Below are 19,050 nucleotides of genomic sequence, written 5' to 3'. Positions count from 1 at the left end.
TTTTCACTCTCTTCACAACTGTGCCCAGGCTTCACAGCTTAGCGTAGAAAGCAGGAGCTGTCAGTGGGAATATCCTCCACTTCCTGCCCCCAAAAACCTGCTCATCTTCCTTCCTGGCTAAGGCCACCCCTCCACCAATGCCCAAATCCCATCCCCCTCCCACATCCTTAAGGACCCGTGTCCACCAATCACCCACTCCCCTCCACCATAGTCCACATTTCTCTCTCAACTGGCCCCATTGGCATTCGAACAGATCAGCTCCATGTGAAAAGCCCCTGAGTGACCCCTCATCTCTCCCCAGCTTGTTACTCGAGTCACTCCTCAACCCACTATATCTGATTTCCACTCTCAACTCTGCTCTGAACTATGCTCACAAAATCCAATGGACTCTTGGAAGAAACTAAATTTGGAAACTGTAAACTGTAACTACATGTAAAATTTATTTAAGAGGAAGAACACGAAAATCCAAATGGTGGGCCCATTCTCAAAGAAAAGATGTTGGCTCCACATCAAAACATTGGTGAATAAATGTGCGCTTTATGTATTTCAGGTTAAAATAAGAGTATTTAATGCAGATAGAAAAAAAAATCCAACGGAGTCTTTTCACTCTGTACCTGACTTGATATCTCTTTGCAGCATGACCCATTTGGCTAGAATGTCCTTCCTGAAAGTGTCCCTTAAATTCTGACACCACACCATCCTGGTCTTCCTCCTATCATCTTTAGCTTTTCTTCCAACTCCTTTTCTTCTGTCTTTCCCTTAGTGTTGATGCTCCTTAGGATTTTGTCCTTGCTCTTTACTTGGTTGATTTCACCCACTTTTTTTTAGTTACCACCAAGCAGCTAGTCAATGCCTCTCAAATTTCTACCTCCAGCCCAAATCGCTGGCCTAAACTCCAGACTGGTATATCCAAGGGCCTAATGGGTATGTTTGCTTGGACATTTCCACAGGTCCTGCAAGTCACATATATTCAAAACTGAATTCATCAGGTTCCAAAGGGGTTAACGTGCACTTTTTTCTCCTTCTATGATATTATCTCATTGAACTGCATCAGCACCTACTCAACAGTCCTAGTTAGAGACTTCCGACTCTGACTCTTCTATTTCTCGTCATGCCCTACGCAACTGAACTTCCTCTGGAATCATTCTCCATCTCAGAGTGACAGCAATCTTTCTAAAATGTAACTGCAACCATGCCACTTCCCTGGTTAAAAATCCTTCAGAGTCTCCAGTGACTCCACAGTAAAGTCAAGACATGGGCTGGAAATTCCCCTGGTGTGAGCGCCCTTCCTGAGCCAACCTCTGCAGCCTCTTCTCTGAACCTCCCCAACAACATGACACACCCGCTCTCTCCCCTTCAGCCACTGCAGAACAAGAAATCATACCATGCCCACTCCCATCTCTCTGCCTTCTCACAGGTTCCCCTCTATGACTACAACCTCCTACTAGACCTGACAAACCCCTCTGGACCTTCAAGCTTCAGCTCAATCATCTCTTCTGCAGATCCTTCCTGAGCACCAAGACCAGCCCGGCAGGTCCCCTCGGGGCTGAGCCCTGATCACTCCCACCGCACCACGATTTCCTGCTAATCTGCCTGCCTCTGCATGAGACTTGAGAGAGAGAGAGCCACACAGGTGTTTGGTTCAGGCTCACTACTTTTATCACATCACAGGAACAAAAATATGTCCAGGATAAACGAAATCAAACTGAGAAAAAAGGTATTTAACATTCTTCACAAAGACAGCTGAGGGTCCTCAAAATGTTGTAAGATTGCCTTGGGCCTCTTCAAATAATACTATTCGAACTACAAGATAAAAATAATGATGAAGCCAAGTAATCACAGTGGTCAGAAACATCACTGAATTGATATATAGTTCTCTGTTAGCCTGGGGATACTTACAATATCACAGTCCTTTTTGCCATCTCGTTTAATTGGCTCATTCAGATCCTCCTGGCTTCGAAAACTAAATTTTTCAATGGCTTCTGTAACTCCACGCAAAGAACTATAGATTTCTTCAGAGTTCAGGTTCTCTGTATCATAGTCCAGCATGCTAAAGATCAAACATATTTTATTTCTTAAATTGAGGCATAAATATAAAATTGAGGTGTGGGCATAAATTACATCTAATAATTTACAGAGTAAGATATAATTATAATTTTGCTTTTTTAGGTGATTTGGAATGAAAAGGAGACATCTTTTGTTAGAGCACCACCAATGGACAATTACACACCTTCCTTGTCAAATCTGGTCCCAAGCACATCACATCAGCACTCAGTAAGAACCAGCGGGAAACAACAATGACCACGAGAATGGAAAAACTCAAAGAGAGAGAACCGGTGACAATGCATGAAGTAATGAAAGTGGAAAAATAACTTTCATATCCTGAAGATGGAAAAAAGGAGTTCGGTTGTTACTGGTCTCAAATGTACAAACAAATTAAGAAGAACAGGCACTTCAAAATAAAGCTAGTATTACAAACAAATTTCAGTGGAGCAAAGCAAACGACCTCACGAGACTGGAATCTATTTACCAGTATCGGAAACTTATAAAATAAAAACCTATACTAAAAATGACTCAAAGTCAGATCCACTCTGCCAATGGGCTCCTGAGAGTCTCTTATTGTCATCTAACCCAGGAGCTTGCTGTGAATATCAAAAACTCTTCTAGATGCTCATATTTGGAGTTTTATAATAAAAGCAGATCTTATAAAGATGAGTTACATTCCTACCTGAATGTCTAAAAGCACTTCAAAAGCAAGAAATATTTGTCCCTTACAGAAAAGTGATGTCAACTGTTGTCCATTTAGATATTTAGCATAGCAAAATATGAAATGAGGCAAAAATCCTAAACAGCCTTTTTTGTAAGGTGTAATGCAGTGTGTCAACAAGCGGCCTTTAGATGTCTGCAAAGTGCACTGAAACAGACAGAAGATCCTCAGAACAAAAACCATCACTGTCCCTCACTAAGAACATCAGAGAAAAGCAGGGAGTGGATACACCAGTATAAAAAAGCAAAACATAGAGCAATCGTCAACCAAAGGCAAGTCAAAAACTGTAACTTATATGTCACTTGTTTCAAGAAAAGATCAGATGAGTTGGTCTAATTTAACCTGCAGAAAGTCTTGAGCTATACTGAGGACTGCTAGAGACACTCAAAGAATCCTTGGCCGTATCTACGTAGGCACTCAATATTATTAAAGACTAAAGCAAAGCAATCTTTCTGTTCTTCAAAAGAGAATTAACTGTGGGGTGGCTGGGTGGCACAGCGGTTAAGTGCTCGAGCTCCACTTCGGCGGCCCAGCGTACACTGGTTCGGATCCCAGGCGCGCAGCAATGCACCACTTGCCAAGCCACGCTGTGGCGGCATCCCATATAAAGTAGAGGAAGATAGGCACGGATGTTAGCCCAGGGCCCATCTTCCTCAGCAAAAAAGAGGAGGATTGGCATGGATGTTAGCTCAAGGCTAGTCTTCCTCACAAAAAAAAAAAAAGAGAGAGAGAGAATTAACTGAAACTAGGCACCCAATGTCGGAAACCCTCACTAAGGGCAACACAATCCCTGTACATTCTCACAAGAGGTAAGTTTCCTGTAACTTAAAAAAAAAAAAATACTTACAAAGCCTCCTCCCTCAACTTTTTTTTTTTTTAAGGTTTGGGCAGATGAGCAAGATGAGATTAGGACAGTGCCCACTTGGAGCAGACAGACCTCCACCGGCTTGAGGCTGCAATGATCCAAGGCTGGAGGTTCTGCTAGAGCACAGGATCTGAACTCACTCTCAGAGATGAAAGCTATTTGCCTAAAATTGCAAAACTGGTCCAGATAGAACCCATGCTTCTCTTCTGATGAATGAAAGAAAATACATACCCCAACTGTACTTGGAAAGTTCACAAAAATACATACCAACTCAAAGATTGGCTCTGGCACCAAACAAAAAGAAATGTGAACTAGACCATGTTTACAGCTAAAATTCCATGTATATACTGACAGGAGGTGGAACAAAAAGCTTGAACAGAACCCAAGATTTCAACCCCTTCTAGGTTCATAAGGTTATCGTCTATGAGGCAATATCCCTTTAATGTGAAGGACGCATGACTGAGGCACAGGGCCTCCCTGTCCCCTCCTTTCTAGAATACACCACCAGCTCATGTATGAACAAAGGCATTTATACATCTGGCCAGTACATTATTTTTTATATACAAAAATTGAGTATGACTCAAACAAAAAAATATGTATACAAGACGTAAAAAGATGCCTTAAAATACTTTTAATCACAACAACCAAAAATAATAGCATAGCCCATGCAAAAGGAAAAAAAAAAGTGAAAGAATGATGGGATGGATGAGAGGAAGTCTGGCGGAACGTTCAGCTTTTTAAGGGATGTCACAATATTATTTTCCATATGTCGCTTCAGATAATGTTAGTTTTCAGTTAATTCATCTCATTATTCTTAATCTAAACTTTCTTAAAATATTTCATTTAAGTTCACATAACTTTAGCATTATAGTAGCCTCTTTTTTAAATAAAATAATAAAGGACTCTGCCAGTTCATGCTCCTCCTTCTTACTTTCAATTAATAAACCAACTCAGACTTCCAATTTAGGAGCACATGTGCATAACCAAGTACGATTTGTGGTGACACTTCTTTTAGACTCCCTAGCTTGAGATCTGAAGTATTTCCTTGGTATGAAGCTAAAATTGTGAGCTTCAGGTGAGAGACATCATTGTTTTCCTCTAACAGGAAACAGATAATGATACTTTCTTTGCTATTTCATGTTTTGGCATTTGTCTTTTTTCAAATAATACCCATGAGTCCTATTTCGTACGGAAAAAGGAAATTCCCATGAATGCTGTCATTGGGGAATCATAGATACCATGGTCCCAGTCCCAACAAGCAGTACATAGGCGAGAAGCAAGAGGGACACAGCAGCTTTACTTAGAAGAGACTTGGTTACGTCGACCCCAGTCTGTCACCTGTCCCCACACTCTGTCTTGTTTTAGCTCAGAGACATTATCCTCTAGGTTAAAGGCCAGGTCCTGGTCATCTGTAAACATTGTGATTAGACCCCAGAGAAGTTTCCTTAGGATTCTTTAGATTAGGAAGAGTTGCTCAATCGGTCAATATTCACTGACTTAAGGTCAGGCCATGTCACTTAATCCAGAAGCAGAATAAAGCTCTGGACTTGCCCTGTTGTGAAGGATCCGCTCGTGGGGTGGAGAGGTGCATGAGGTCAGGTCTCCAAGAAAAGAAAAACTGGAGACAGGAGGTTTGTCTTCTGAGATTTTCTTCTTTGTCATTTTGCAGGGAAAAGACACTAGGTATGGAATAGGGATAAAGGTGTCTTGTTATGAAATCAATAGGGTTTTGGCAAAGAGACAGACATAGATTTCTTCTTAGTTTTATGTAACTAATAGGTTCTCTAAATGCACAAGTCTCTAGTCAATACTCTCCCTGATGGTTAACAGAAGTTACGGGTGTTTATTAAGCATTAGCTGTATTATTGTGCACATATGTGAAAGATGATTCTGGGAATGGGATGTCCTCTGGAGGGCAGTCTTGAGGGCTGGATGAGAAGACTGGCTTGGGGTAAAGCTTAGTGCCCATTAGGGCACACAGGTCAGTATACTGGAAGACAGGCAATAACCTGGTCTTATACATTGAGGCATAGCTAACCTTTAAAAAAACAAAAAACAAAAACAAAGAAAGAAAAAAATAAAGTGTAGTGACATGTTTTTATTAACACTGACGACAGCAGCCGTCTCACTGTCGGTGTGCCCTTGCCCTAACCTTGTATATCTAGAAACAGTCATTATAGGATTATCCGTATACTTTAGAAGTTACTTTTAGAGCTGTAAGAGTTTCAGAAGATGTTATTAAAACATCTAGCTGACTTGTTCACTATGTACAGCTTTGCTATGTTGAGGATACAAAAGTAGGAATGTGCATCTTCTGTGCAAAAGCTATCTATGAAGCCTTCAAAAGTAACAGACTTTTTTTTTGTTTTGTGTTTACCCTTGTCCTCCCACAGAGGGTACAAACCCATTTTACACAGCACAAAGACAGCTGGACTGCATCATGCTCTGCTCATGTAACTACAGGCTATCCGGGAAAGGGTTCTCTGATCTTTGGACCTTCATAAAAAGCACCTAAGAGATCCTCAATCTATAGGAATATGTGGATCCTACTTTGTACCAGAGTTGCCATCTGTCTTAACATCTGAAGGAAGCCCTACCCCCTTCTTCCAGACTCATTAGCACTGTCACAATCATCCAGGGGCTTGTGAGGACACCCACGGCTCTCCTGCCTAGAGGCAGGGCACCTTTACTGAGATGCACCAGTGAACGCACTCTCAGGGCTTCCTTTCTGGATCTGTGTCCTCAGACTATCACCACATGACAGTACATTATGAAGGAAATCAGTCCATAAAATCAACAGCAGGACTGAGAGCTACAGGTGCAGTCTGGGAAAGAACAGGTCTCATTTGCTCCTTAGTGGAAATACCTTTTACATCTAAAAAGAATGCTAAGGAAACTGTGCTCATTACTGCCTGCCTTGACTTCACGGCACTGCCTGAGTACCTTCTGGGGGCTGAGCACTGCAGTGTGCCGAAAGGCTCGCAGTAGTAAGTGGTGATGAATTTGGTCAGCTGATGAAATGGTCATCTGTCCTTGTGACACAAAAGGATCTGTACTCGGGAGGTTCGACAAGGATCACGCACCTGCTCACACTTCTCACCAAGGCTCTACTCCTGCTAGTCTAAGCCAAAGCAGGGACCACACTGGAGGCAGCTGAGAGGCTTTCCAAAAGACCTGAGACGACCTTGGAAATGCAATAATATTGTGACACCTCAGACAAGTTTAACAGGTAGCGTGTTACCTGGGAGAGTAAGAGCGCCTGAGAGTCTTGTGGGAGGGAGCGGTGGGAATGGAGTTAGGCTGAGAAAAGGGAGGTGGGTGCTTCGATAACCCATCGGCACTCCAACCCCATAACCGACTGTAGTGATCAGAAGAGGAAAATCAGAAAGAGAAACAAAAAAAAGCAAAGGGTAGGGGAGGAGGATGGGGAGAAGACACTACATTCCAAGTGTCTTACGGTCTCCTCTTTCCTTGATAAAGTTCTAGCAAAACTAATTGGAGCAAAATTAATACTTCACCATACAGAGAAAAAGAACAGATTTTGTTTTACAATTTGGTCCTCAATGAGACTACTTTATTCCTTTCCCTCTCAAACATGCCTTTACATTTTTAAATCACATGAGATTCCAAGTGTAAGAGTATGTGTGTGTCTGCACTGGGAAGGACATTATAAGCACTTACACACAAAAAAACATGAATGTTCAGTTTCAGATAATGCAATCAATTATTTTATAAAGAACCAAAGAAGGAATTCTGGGCCTTGATTCAAATGGGACCAAAGGGACTACAGCAGAAAGACTCAGAGAACATGCCATTCTGACCAAAGCACTCGAACAAGGGGCAACACGCTCCGAGACCAGGATCCCATCAGATGGAGTTCAGAGGCCACTACATGCAAGTTTCTTCTGAAAGAATAACAACACCACGAGAGGGCTAGGGCATCAAGTCTCAGCTGGCCAGCTCAGAGAGGAGGGAACCAAAAATCTAATTCCTCTACTCCTATCACCTAATACGAGAATTAAAATTCATCTGAGAACATAGGTATTCCTTTTCACTTTGAAAATGTCACTAAGTAACCTGGGCTTGGAAAGACTCTGACAGAGAGTCCTAACAATTGTTGCAATTCAAAAGAACCAGAGACATGGGGACAGGGGTGAGCTGAGCTGCCTGGAGATGACCGGAGGCCACAGGGTGGAGTCTGCGGTATCACAGACAGCGCTCTTGCGGAGCAGCACTGCCTGTCGCTGCCATGCAGTGTAGTTCTAAGAGCAGGAGGTACAGAGCGAGTCTCCACCTGAGGACAGTTATGGCTCCATTTTGAAAGGAAATAAAGTGTGGAGATGAGAGGTCACTGTGGCATAGAAGGGCCCAAAGACCTTCTCTAAGTCACACACTGAGTTGGGGACAGAGGTACAAGAAGAATATGGGCGACCACTTCAGGCTGGAGCTCTGCTAACAGGCAGAGGATAAAGCAGGTACACCACCACCTCCCTGTAGGAGGCTGGGTCTCCCAGTTAATCCCCACTTTGATTCTCTGGACACTCCGGATCCTCTGATGGGATGAACGTAAACTCCACCTAAAATTACCTTTTATTGGTAGGGGAAACAGAGGTTATCTATCTAGTGCTATCCTGCTCTACAACATGTTTGCCAAGAATGTACAGCAGACCGGAGTGGGGACTGCCATATACTTATTTAACTGAAAAGGAATGGACTTCACGTGATTTCTGAAGCCCCTTACAACTGTTTTTCATTTAACATAAATCACACTGGGTAAAATAAGCTAAAATATGTGTTTAATGATGAAAAACTCAAGGTCATAAATCTCCTCCACAAATACCCAGTAGTATTTGTTAACTAGCTAGGAATAAGCAGTAATTCTTCCCTTACACAGGAACGACGATTAACAGAAGGTTTAACCTGTTAGCTATGGCTTCTCTAACACTATTGAGTTGATAAAAATGACTTCCTCACTAGTGACTTTTTTTAAAAAATCAAATTAGATTTGTTCATCATTTCAGAATATTTCCTTAACACCACCATGATCCAAGTTTAGAATTTTTGGACTAAAAAAAATACTAGTTCATTTTGATATTCAAAATTAGATTAAAAACAAATAATTGTAATAGCAAAAGCTAACACCATATGGTCAAGATAATTCAAAAGAATGGCAGGTCACAGAAAATAAATGTTTCAAGAGCATTGCTCAGAAAAACAGCTGAGATTAGATACAGTGCAACTTGTCTATCACCTCCTTAGAATGTGATAACCTAGTCCATTCTCCTAATTAGTGTAAGAGTTCATTTTTTAATAATTTTCCTGGTAGAAAGTATGTAGCCTATTTGAATATTTCAAGTGATATGATGACATAAGGCAGTTTTTCCTACTTCTGGATAATTTTACTTGTGAGAAAAATCATTTCCCCTATTGAGCTCAGGTTGGCTAAGGCCACCTAGCTAGTTATGCACTGACTGAGGGCACATTTTTTTAAAAACTACATAACTAAATAATTCCCTAAAGAAGAATTTGTTGACAAGGAAATATTTGGGCCATACTTCAACTTTTTAATATTAAAACTAAATCTCCTCATTTCTTCCACTGACCTGTAACCCTAACAGTAAAAATTAACATCAGGTCAATTAGGAATGAATGGTAACTTGGAAAAATAAATTAAAATTTTTAATAATTTGGAGATCCACGAAGATTAATACCTAGCCAATTCGCAGCTCTGATAGATTATGCTGGCAGCCCCCACCAATTCTTTTACTCACACTATTAAGCACATACAATAACAAAATACTTAATTTGAGTTTTATCTTTTGCTTATTACTAAAGAATGTGCCACCCTAATAACGAAATAACTAAAAGGTAAGAAGTATGAACCGTGTATTATGGAAGAACAGATGTCCCAATTAATGTTGTAGAAGTATCACTTCTAGACAAAAGCAACAATTTACAGAGAATACAAGTTTCCCATAAAATTCTCCCCCACCAAGAGAACTCTGATTTTATTGTCAACACTGGACCCTGGGCATTTAAGACACAACCCATATACTTTAGATACAGATGTTAACATTAAAAATAATAGTTGGCTGAGCCTCGGTCACACCTGGGGAAAATCAGATAGATTTTCATTGGTTTCTCGTCTCAACTGTCTGATTATAATAGCCTGCTGAAACGATGACAACACAGACCAAATCTGGAAACAAAACATCATACTTCATTCTACCTAAATATAGTAGGAGGGGCCCTTAGGGGATTAAACATAAGGCAAAATAAACAGTAGGATACTGTAAGTATACAAAATACTTCGTTTCACCAAGAGAAAAATACAAATTTGTTATGTTCCAAAATATTTATACGATAACTTGAGGAACTGTAGAGACTTCAGTGGTAAGGAGGAAGGAGTTTGGGAGACTCCTGATCTTTTAAAAATCTAAATTTAAAGGCACTTACATTCTGACATCTTCCCACTAAAGAAGTAACTCTTAACAGGAAAATGGCATACTTGCAGTATTTTCTTGTAATTTTAAGATCTTGGTGTCAGCAACCTTTAAGACACCGTCCCCTTATTCCTGTGGTTAGTGATCCCAAAGAGCTGGACTTCTTGTAGACAAACACAGCATAGATGACCCTTACAGGTCCAGGATTGGCTCTTTTCTAAAAAGTTTGGCCTATAGGGCCACTACTCTGAGTGAGGCCATGGGGGACTCCAACACATGTCACTAAAACCACCATGTAGAGACATCCAAGGGCTCTGGCCAGATGGAGAAGTGTTATCTAAAGATCTTGAGACAAAGCATTTTCTCTTTTTAAGTCACTGCCTCAGACTCTATAATGCCAATGTTCACATGGTCCCAAGAAAAGTCTGAAAATGCTGATCCAATTTTAGTTCTCAGATTCTTAATCCCTCCTTCCAGAGCAGCATTCTGCTTCAAATGTGAGCCCATAATGGTAGCAACTATGCTTGGAATGGCCACTTGGCTGGAAAACTGCCCCAGACTATGTGTGACTGACTATAAAGAATTTATTGAGACGACTAAACACTTCCAGGTGCTATCACTTACAGAATAGGTGATGAGTTTCTATGCGAAAAAGTACTTAATTTAACTTTCAGTTTTAAAAACTATAAGGTACTAGAGAGTGTTTAGAGCTATAAGAATCTCAGAGAACATTCAGCACAAATCACTCATTTCACCAAAGAAGTTAACCACTTTGCCCAATATAATACAGTTAAGATTTGGGTGGGGCCTAGAACCCATGGTCTCCTGACACCAATATACTTTTTGGTATTAAGCTTGGTCTAGAAATCGGCTAGACATTCGGGTGCTTTCATTTCTTCACTTCTGTTGAAATGGCATTACCTTGGAGACAGGCCCCCATGGGAACAGTTGGTGGGTGAGGTCAGGGGGCTAGTCCTGCTGCTGGTGTGTCGGGAGGGAGTCCGGCCAATTGTATTGCTCGGAGAGCCCTGGGGTGAAGGCAGAAGAAGCATAATTATTCAAGGGCTAACTACAGAATAGAGTTTCACTTTTCCCTTGGCCTTTTAACCCACACATAAATAAATGGGCAGAATTTGCACAGTCAGGGTAACTTTTTTCAGAATTATAAGGCCAATTTTAAGTGCCTATAAACCAAAAATGGGTAAGTATCATATACGCATTCCTGAAGCTGAATGACTGATGTCATTTGTGCTACAGTAACAGACATAATTGAGCATTTGCATCTTTACAGTATGAAAAAAATAACTAACTCAATGACTGACTGACTGACTAGTAAAAATTTAACTGATTAAACAACCTAACTAAAGAAAAAGGCCATATTTCAATATCAGGTTCATTCGTTGGAAATATGGCAGGATCAGACATGGCTCCCACCCTCGAGATGCCCACAATCTACTAAAAGAGAACAAGAAAGCTGCTCTTCTATTAGAACAAGCTCTAGACAAGGGATACGCCAGGGTCATGATCAGCACAGAGGCACCAATTATGACCAAAGTACTCACCACACCGGTGTTACTGGAATTCTTGAGGTGGTTATGCAGGAGTTTGGTGGCACCATCCTGGAATGTTTTTGGCAAGGCACCAAGTAACATGGTAAATTCAGGAGTGTTCAATTCAAACAGAGAGATTAGCACAATTTGTGCTGCCTAGAAAAAGATGATTCATTTATGTAATGTACAATAGCACACCTTGGTCAAAATGTTCATTAAAATTATTTTAAAAAAAAAATTTTGCATGAGTAAAATAAATAAAAAGAGGACACCTTTGCCATAAAAACCCAGAACAAAAAGCATCTGGAGAAAATGATATCACTAATTATAAATACGAACGAGCTCAATCTGGAAGTAAGCCCTGGTGTCACGGTGAAGCCCCTGCCGCAGATTTCCACAGCACGGTAATAGTAAATTCCTATAACTTCTCCTGTGTTGTCTAGTACTAGGAACAAAGCTGATAAATATGTAAATGAAACAATCAAAAAATTTTAAAAGGCTTAAGATTGTACACTCTAAGTCGTCAGAGCTGGACAGGGCTCCCAGTGCACCCTGGAAAGAACAAGTTTCTAAATGGGCTGGGTTTTCTTGAGAAATCTCTTTTCCTCTACCCCACTCCTAGTACCTGAGAAATACAAGAAAAAGACAGAGTTTAAACACATCTGAAAAACTCCTCCTTTTATACCTGTGAATGGAGGAGAGCAACTGTCTTTGGGAAGCAAACCAGACTTACATGGTACAAATTAAAAACTTACTATTCTGTCTTTTGGAAAACGTTCTACTTTCCTTTATGAACTGAGACAACACACTGCAGGAGTGCTTGTCATTACTGTGGGAGTAAGGAGGGAAAAGCAGTTAGCTGAAGCAAGAGGAGTCAAATGAGACTCAGACTCCTCCGGCAAGTTATGTGTTTTCTGCGGCACTAATGGAGTAGCAGGCAAGTGAGCTTAAAGAAACAATGCCTGAGGAATTAGTTATAAGGGTTTTCATTTAGAAAAACTACGACAAAAGAAAATTTTAGTAACTACTAACCGGCATTTCTTACAAATTTCTAAGGGTCAAAAGAAAGGAAAACACATTATGAAAATCTTTTGACTAAAAGCATACATTTATCTTTCCAAAGAGTCTAATTTTTAGGATTGCAGTAATTATTCTGAATTTTTTTTTCTGATATAGAATATTACAAAAAACATACTCGCTGAGAAATTCTTTACAAATAAACACCGTAAAATATTTCAATGCTTTTACAATGTTAAAATTAATCCTATGTCCAGTTAACACAAAACTACTATTTGTGCCTGGAAAAGGAAAAAAAATCCAAAAACCCAAATGTATTTAACCAAAAATAAAAATGAATTATGAATTTTAAAATATCAGTAGAATGCTTTTTACAGAATCAAAAATTATGTCTTCAACATGTCAAAAGCATTCATTAAGCACAGCATTGGGCAAAAGTATCTTACTTTTTTCCTTTGATCTCCAAATATAGTCACTAGTAGCCTTTCCATCCAAATTAAATCACAAGGGGCCAGTGTGCTTTCATGACACAGACAAAACACATTCTTACTGATTGTATTAAAATATACATTTCTACTTTTCATTATTGAACATTCTTAATAAATCATTATCTGAAGGAATCTATTTTATCACCAATTTAATATACTATTAACATGATTTGTATATTTGTATATAAGCAAATTCCAAAAATCATGCAAAGTAACCTGTGCATTTTAAAAAATTAGATGTTAGAAAAAAATGCATGCAAAAAAAACTGCACTTCAAAGAGAAAGAAAGAAGCAGACTTGAGTTTTAGTAGGGGGGAAAAATCAATGTTGCCAATTGAATAAGAAAGCTTAGGCACTTATTTTTTGTTGACTGAAAATAGCATTTGAAAATTATAAAATGTAACATTATATATATATATATATATATATTTTTTTTTTTTTTTGAGGAGATCAGCCCTGAGCTAACATCCGCCAATTCTCCTCTTTTTTTTTTTTTTTTTTTTTGCTGAGGAAGACGGCCCTGGGCTAACATCTGTGCCTATCTTCCTCCACTTTATATGGGACGCCACCACAGCATGGCTTACCAAACAGTGCGTCGGTGCGCGCCCGGGATCCGAACCAGCGAACCCCGGGCCGCCGCAGCGGAGCGCGCGCACCTAACCGCTTGCGCCACCGGGCCGGCCCCCTGTAACATTATATTTTTGAATAGTATATTTTTACACGAAATGTGCCACTGTCTTTACTTAAAAGATCATCTTGTTTCTCAGAATGACATGATATCTAATACCATGAACTTATTTGAGGTTTTTCATGAAGCAAATTACAAAATTAGTGGGCTCTTTTAGGAACAGGAGGGCTGCAAGATGATAGGCCTAGACACTGTGCTAATTCATGGCTACTTAACTTTAGTGACTTTTAGAAATGGGAAAAGAAAGTGTCATAGACTTTAACTTCAGACCCATTAAAGAACCTTCTCTGAATAATCCTGAAGTTGAATTTTGATTAAAAAACCAAACAGGAAATTTTGAAGATATAACTAGTTGGACACACGGTACAAGTATGTAATTTATACATGTCAATAAATTATTTTCACATTTTTAGAAATACAAAATGTAAATGATTTTATACAGTTTTCAAAAGTCATCCTTTGGATTAAAGCTATTTTCAGAGCAAAATCTTTTTCTAACGAGATCCAAGCTCCAGAAATGGATAGAAATATCATTTGAATATGTTATCTTAAAAAGATTTTACATTCAAGTTTTACAAAGAATGAGACAGTTATGGTCCTAAAATATTTTATCTACAACCCTCTGTGTTAGTGAGAAGTCAGAATACTAGAATCTAAGCAAGCAAGAAAACTGGGTTATATTTATCATTATCAACAATATGCTCTCATTAAAGGAATAATTCCAAATATGGGGATGGGTTGGAGAGATTCATTTTAAAAAGCCTGGGCATAGCTCACGTTCAATAATGAATCAAAAAGTGGAGAGTGTCATTGCTCTAGTCCCATCTATGAACTCTTGCCTTCCACAAGAGACAGGGCCATTAAGCAGCCAGAAAAAACCTCAAGACTGCTGCTAACTTTTTCTAATGGACAACTCTAGGGCAGTTTATTTTAAAGATCAAATGGCAACTTAAAAGGAAATGATTCCCATTCACGCCCTACAGTAGGATTTGGGGTATGAGAGTAAAGGGTTCTTCAAACCTCACTGCTCCTGCTTGAAAAGAACTCCCAGGGGGATTGACTGCCTTGAATGCTGTGTACCTTACAGCAGAAAAGGATTCTTCTGGGCAGGAGAACAGTAAAGCTTTGACAAATGCTTCAGTGTTGGTATTAATTAGGGAAAACTTAAAATTTGGGAGGAAAAGGTGTTTCTAATTTATTAAACAACTATTACTGCTCCCTTCAGATGGTCATTAACACTGCCTTAGAAAATCACCAAAGAGAAGGTATTTCAAAACCTTCAAACATTTCTTATTTAGTATTTCTCCTTCACTATTTCATTAAAATATGGTAGAGGTCTGCACTCAACATGGCTATTTCTTTGAGAAGGTAGTTAATCATAAAACATACCAAAACACACACATTTCCACAGGCACATACACACACGCTCAGGTAGTATTATATTAAATTTAGGTTTCTTCAAAATCTCAGTGTCTTCACAAGGGTAATCAGTATTAATAATCTAAAATGCAAACAGCGAAGTGTCTTTTTTCAAATCAGTACACAGTTTTAAATCTACCTGTTTACAATTTTCTTCCAAGTTTCCTTCTCCAGGCCCAGAGCAGGCTGAAGCTGACCTAGTGGGGAAATCCTCACCTACTCGACTACGCTGAAGCGGGGACTGACAAACAGGAAAGGTGTAGGATTGGATCAGACAGAAGCAGCAAGTGCTTAAACCATGGTTATTTGTAAGCTGTATTTCGCTTCTTTTATGAAGTCATCTAGGTAAATATAATCTAAAGCTAAGAATAATAATAATAAATAACAGTAACTACCAGTTTTAAACTTCAATCATTTGCTAGGTCCTTAATAATCATAACCGTTCTACAAGTAGTAGTATTCTTGCTTTATGTGATAAAATGGAAGATCAAAGAGGTCAAAACGAGCCTTGCAACAGGCAGGCATAGTCAAGCTGAGATTCAAATCTTATTTGATAAAAAAACCCTTAGCTTTTAGATTAGGCCACGCTGCCTATCTATAATCAGAGATTTTTAAATTTTTCAATTAGAAATTTCAACTTCTAAAGGCTATTTATATACTTTCCTACTCCAGGCAACAGAATCTTTGTATTTTCTAGGTTTCTTTGCCAGGCCTTCATTTCCCACATTTCTCAAAACGACATTTGGAGGCTAAATCTGTTATTTCACCTGACAAAGTAGGTGCTAAATGTTACAGAATCACGTATAATAAGCAAACATACAGGGATTCTCAATCCTAAAACATAAATATATCATTAAAAATTCTATTGTCGGGGCCGGCCCGGTGGCGTAAGCGGTTAAGTGCGTGTGCTCCACTGCGGCAGCCCAGGGTTCGCCGGTTCGGATCCCGGGCGCGCACCAATGTACCGCTTGTCAAGCCATGCTGTGGCGGCATCCCATATAAAGTGGAGGAAGATGGGCACGGATGTTAGCCCAGGGCCAGTCTTCCTCGGCAAAAAAAAAAAAAAAAAAAAGAGGAGGATTGGCAGATGTTAGCTCACAGCTGATCTTCCTCACAAAAAAAAAAAATTCTATTGTCATTACCACAATCCCTTGATTGATGGGAAAAAATTTCCTAATACCATAAAAAATTTGGTTCTCAGTTTGTTCCACAAACAGTAGTAGCAAAACCAAAACCACCTTCAAACGATAACAGCAGGAGCTACAACAGCAAAGGAAGCAATGTTTATCTATGTCTTTATATACTTTATTGCAATCAGTCCTCCTAACAATGCCTCAGGCAAGTGTTATTATTTCCATTCTATGAATAATAAATAAGAATTCACAGGTTAAATTACTTGCTCACACTGCTAACAAGTGGTAGAGGCAGATGTCAAATAGAGATCACACTTTCTACTGTTAATCCATTACATTATCTTAACAGAAACACAATGCATTAAGAAAGGTCTAGTGTACTTCTGTATAGTTTGATCAAAACACTAGTCAGGACTCCCAGACATAGAAAATGAGAAAAGTTCCTTCTGGAATAAAGCAGGCCAGTTACAGTCTGGTAGGGCTTTTCCATCCAGTCCCCATCAGTCTCAGCCTGGTGAACACACTTCACAGGTGACTAGCTTGTGTTCTGGTTTCGGTTGTGCTTCTTCCCTCCTTTCAAAACATCTTAAATATTTAAACACCCCTCTCTCTCCAAAATGAAACATCCCAAAACACTGAGATAGAAAGGGAAACAAAACATTAAAAATGTCAAAGTCAGGGTCGGCCCCGTGGCTTAGCGGTTAAGTGCGTGCGCTCCGCTGCCGGCGGCCCGGGTTCAGATCCCAGGCGCGCACTGACGCACCGCTTCTCCGGCCATGCTGAGGCCGCGTCCCACATACAGCAACTAGAAGGATGTGCAGCTATGACATACAACTATCTAGTGGGGCTTTGGGGGGGAAAATAAATAAATAAATAAAATCTTTAAAAAAAAAATGTCAAACTCAACAGATCAGAGTTGTATCAGCTTAAAAGGTTTCTAAAGTGATTTTACAAATATGATCACATAGATATGGAGAATGAATTACACTGTCTGCAAACTCCCCAAGTACTGTTTGCATAAAATTAATATTCTCCAAGGATGGGGCCAATATGAGAATTTACTGCATAGATTTCTGACTACAGGGCTCTTTCTAAGAAATTAAAGCAGATCCCAACCCGAGAACTTGGTTCATGATCACAAAGTGCTTTTAAATCACCAAGATTTCCCTAGCACCTGATATAACCTTTTAATAACTCTGCAAATGAAAGATTATTTTAAATAGACAAGGGTATCTTCAGTGCATTAATGTGCATGTCCCAAGAAAGTGGACACTACGATCAAAGCTAGTTGCTCCCACACAGGCCCTAATTATGGTAATGTGCATGTCTAAAATATGTTTCAGCCCCACAAGAGGGAATACTTAAGTAAAATTCAATTACAAAAGCACATACTCACATAGACACACACGCTTACTTACGTGTTATGACTAAAGACAGAAAGCTGCACTTAAGGCTTCTATATTTCTTGGTTGATCGTGTGATTTTGAAAATTATAACACAAATACCTGTTTCTGACTATCAAATCAACCAAATCACTCAATCACCTCCCAGTGTACCTCCCTAATCCAAAACTGGCTTAGTGGTTAAATTAAAGGTTGCCAGTGAAATGTTCTTTTGATAAATGTTGAGAAATTCTGCAGAAGGATCATGAATCAAAAATATTTGTTAATATGAGAACAATAATTTTGAATGAGTGCTTTAATAAGATTTGCCCTTGTTCCTTTGACCTTGGATAACTTAGTTTATTACTATACAGTGGATGCGAGAACTACATAAACTGTGACCCTTCCAAAGAAATCCTGCAGATAATTCTTTGGTTCTCCTCCTTGAACTCCATTAGAGAAGGAGCTAAGTGTTCATTTGCACTTGGAAATACACCAACCTTGCTAACTATTGCTTGGAATCATCCTTTTGTTTTTCCCTGCCTGGACCCAAGTGGTCCACATTATCAGCTCTGCCCCAAGGCCAAAGGACTACATTGGTAGGGGTGGCTGTGGAAGGAGTATAGTACAGAAGAAAAACGTGAGGTTCGTGATTATACATAAATAACCAAAATCAAGTACTTGTAGTCTGAAAGCAGAACTGAGAAATCTGGCTCTTGAAAGTATTTTATAAAGGCTAGCTAGTTTATATATAAAGGAATAATGGCCACATGTGAAACACAAGTGTAGAAGAATATGACACTGACAGTAAGAGAATAACAGAAACAACAAACACTATAATAACTTGTACTTGTGTACTTCTAACGTGTCAGGAATTGATTAAATGCTTTACATATATTAATTAATCTTCACGATAGTCCTAAGGCAGAATACTTTCTAGTAATAGGAATAACAGTATCCTGTGCTCTTTACTATGTTATATGCCCCTCAAGGTGCCATTTCACAAGAACGTAGCAAATACTTTTCTTCAGCTGATTAAAAAAAACAAGAAAACAACAAACACCTTGGTTTCAGGGTGTCTCAAAAATCTGAATTCCACCTCTGCACCTCACTCCCCAAATCAAAGAGACGATGTTCAAAGTGTGGTATATAATCAGAAGTTTTTTTGCTCTTTTTAAATTCAAGAATTCATTACATTTTCACAAACTCTCAACCACACTTGACCATGAGTCACCTTATGGCCAGGTGGCCTGCAATCTGCAATTCAATCTTCCAAGTACATGTCACAGAACTGATAT

General features: G+C 39.3%; 1 protein-coding gene across 1 annotated transcript in view; it reads right to left on the bottom strand.

Moving 5' to 3' along the window:
• Positions 1-19,050, bottom strand: part of CLASP1 (cytoplasmic linker associated protein 1) — a 260,490-nt gene that overhangs the window by 37,236 nt on the left and 204,204 nt on the right. Inside the window, exons 31-34 of the mRNA XM_058548789.1 lie at positions 11,638-11,781; positions 10,997-11,103; positions 6,874-6,990; positions 1,900-2,050 (exon numbers count right to left, since the gene is read on the bottom strand). Coding sequence (XP_058404772.1) covers positions 1,900-2,050; positions 6,874-6,990; positions 10,997-11,103; positions 11,638-11,781 — 519 coding nt within the window. The remainder of the gene's footprint in view (positions 1-1,899; positions 2,051-6,873; positions 6,991-10,996; positions 11,104-11,637; positions 11,782-19,050) is intronic.

This window comes from Diceros bicornis, chromosome 10 (genome assembly GCF_020826845.1).
Source record: "Diceros bicornis minor isolate mBicDic1 chromosome 10, mDicBic1.mat.cur, whole genome shotgun sequence".
Taxonomy (NCBI): domain Eukaryota; kingdom Metazoa; phylum Chordata; class Mammalia; order Perissodactyla; family Rhinocerotidae; genus Diceros; species Diceros bicornis.
This window is presented reverse-complemented; position numbering and strand designations above follow the sequence as displayed.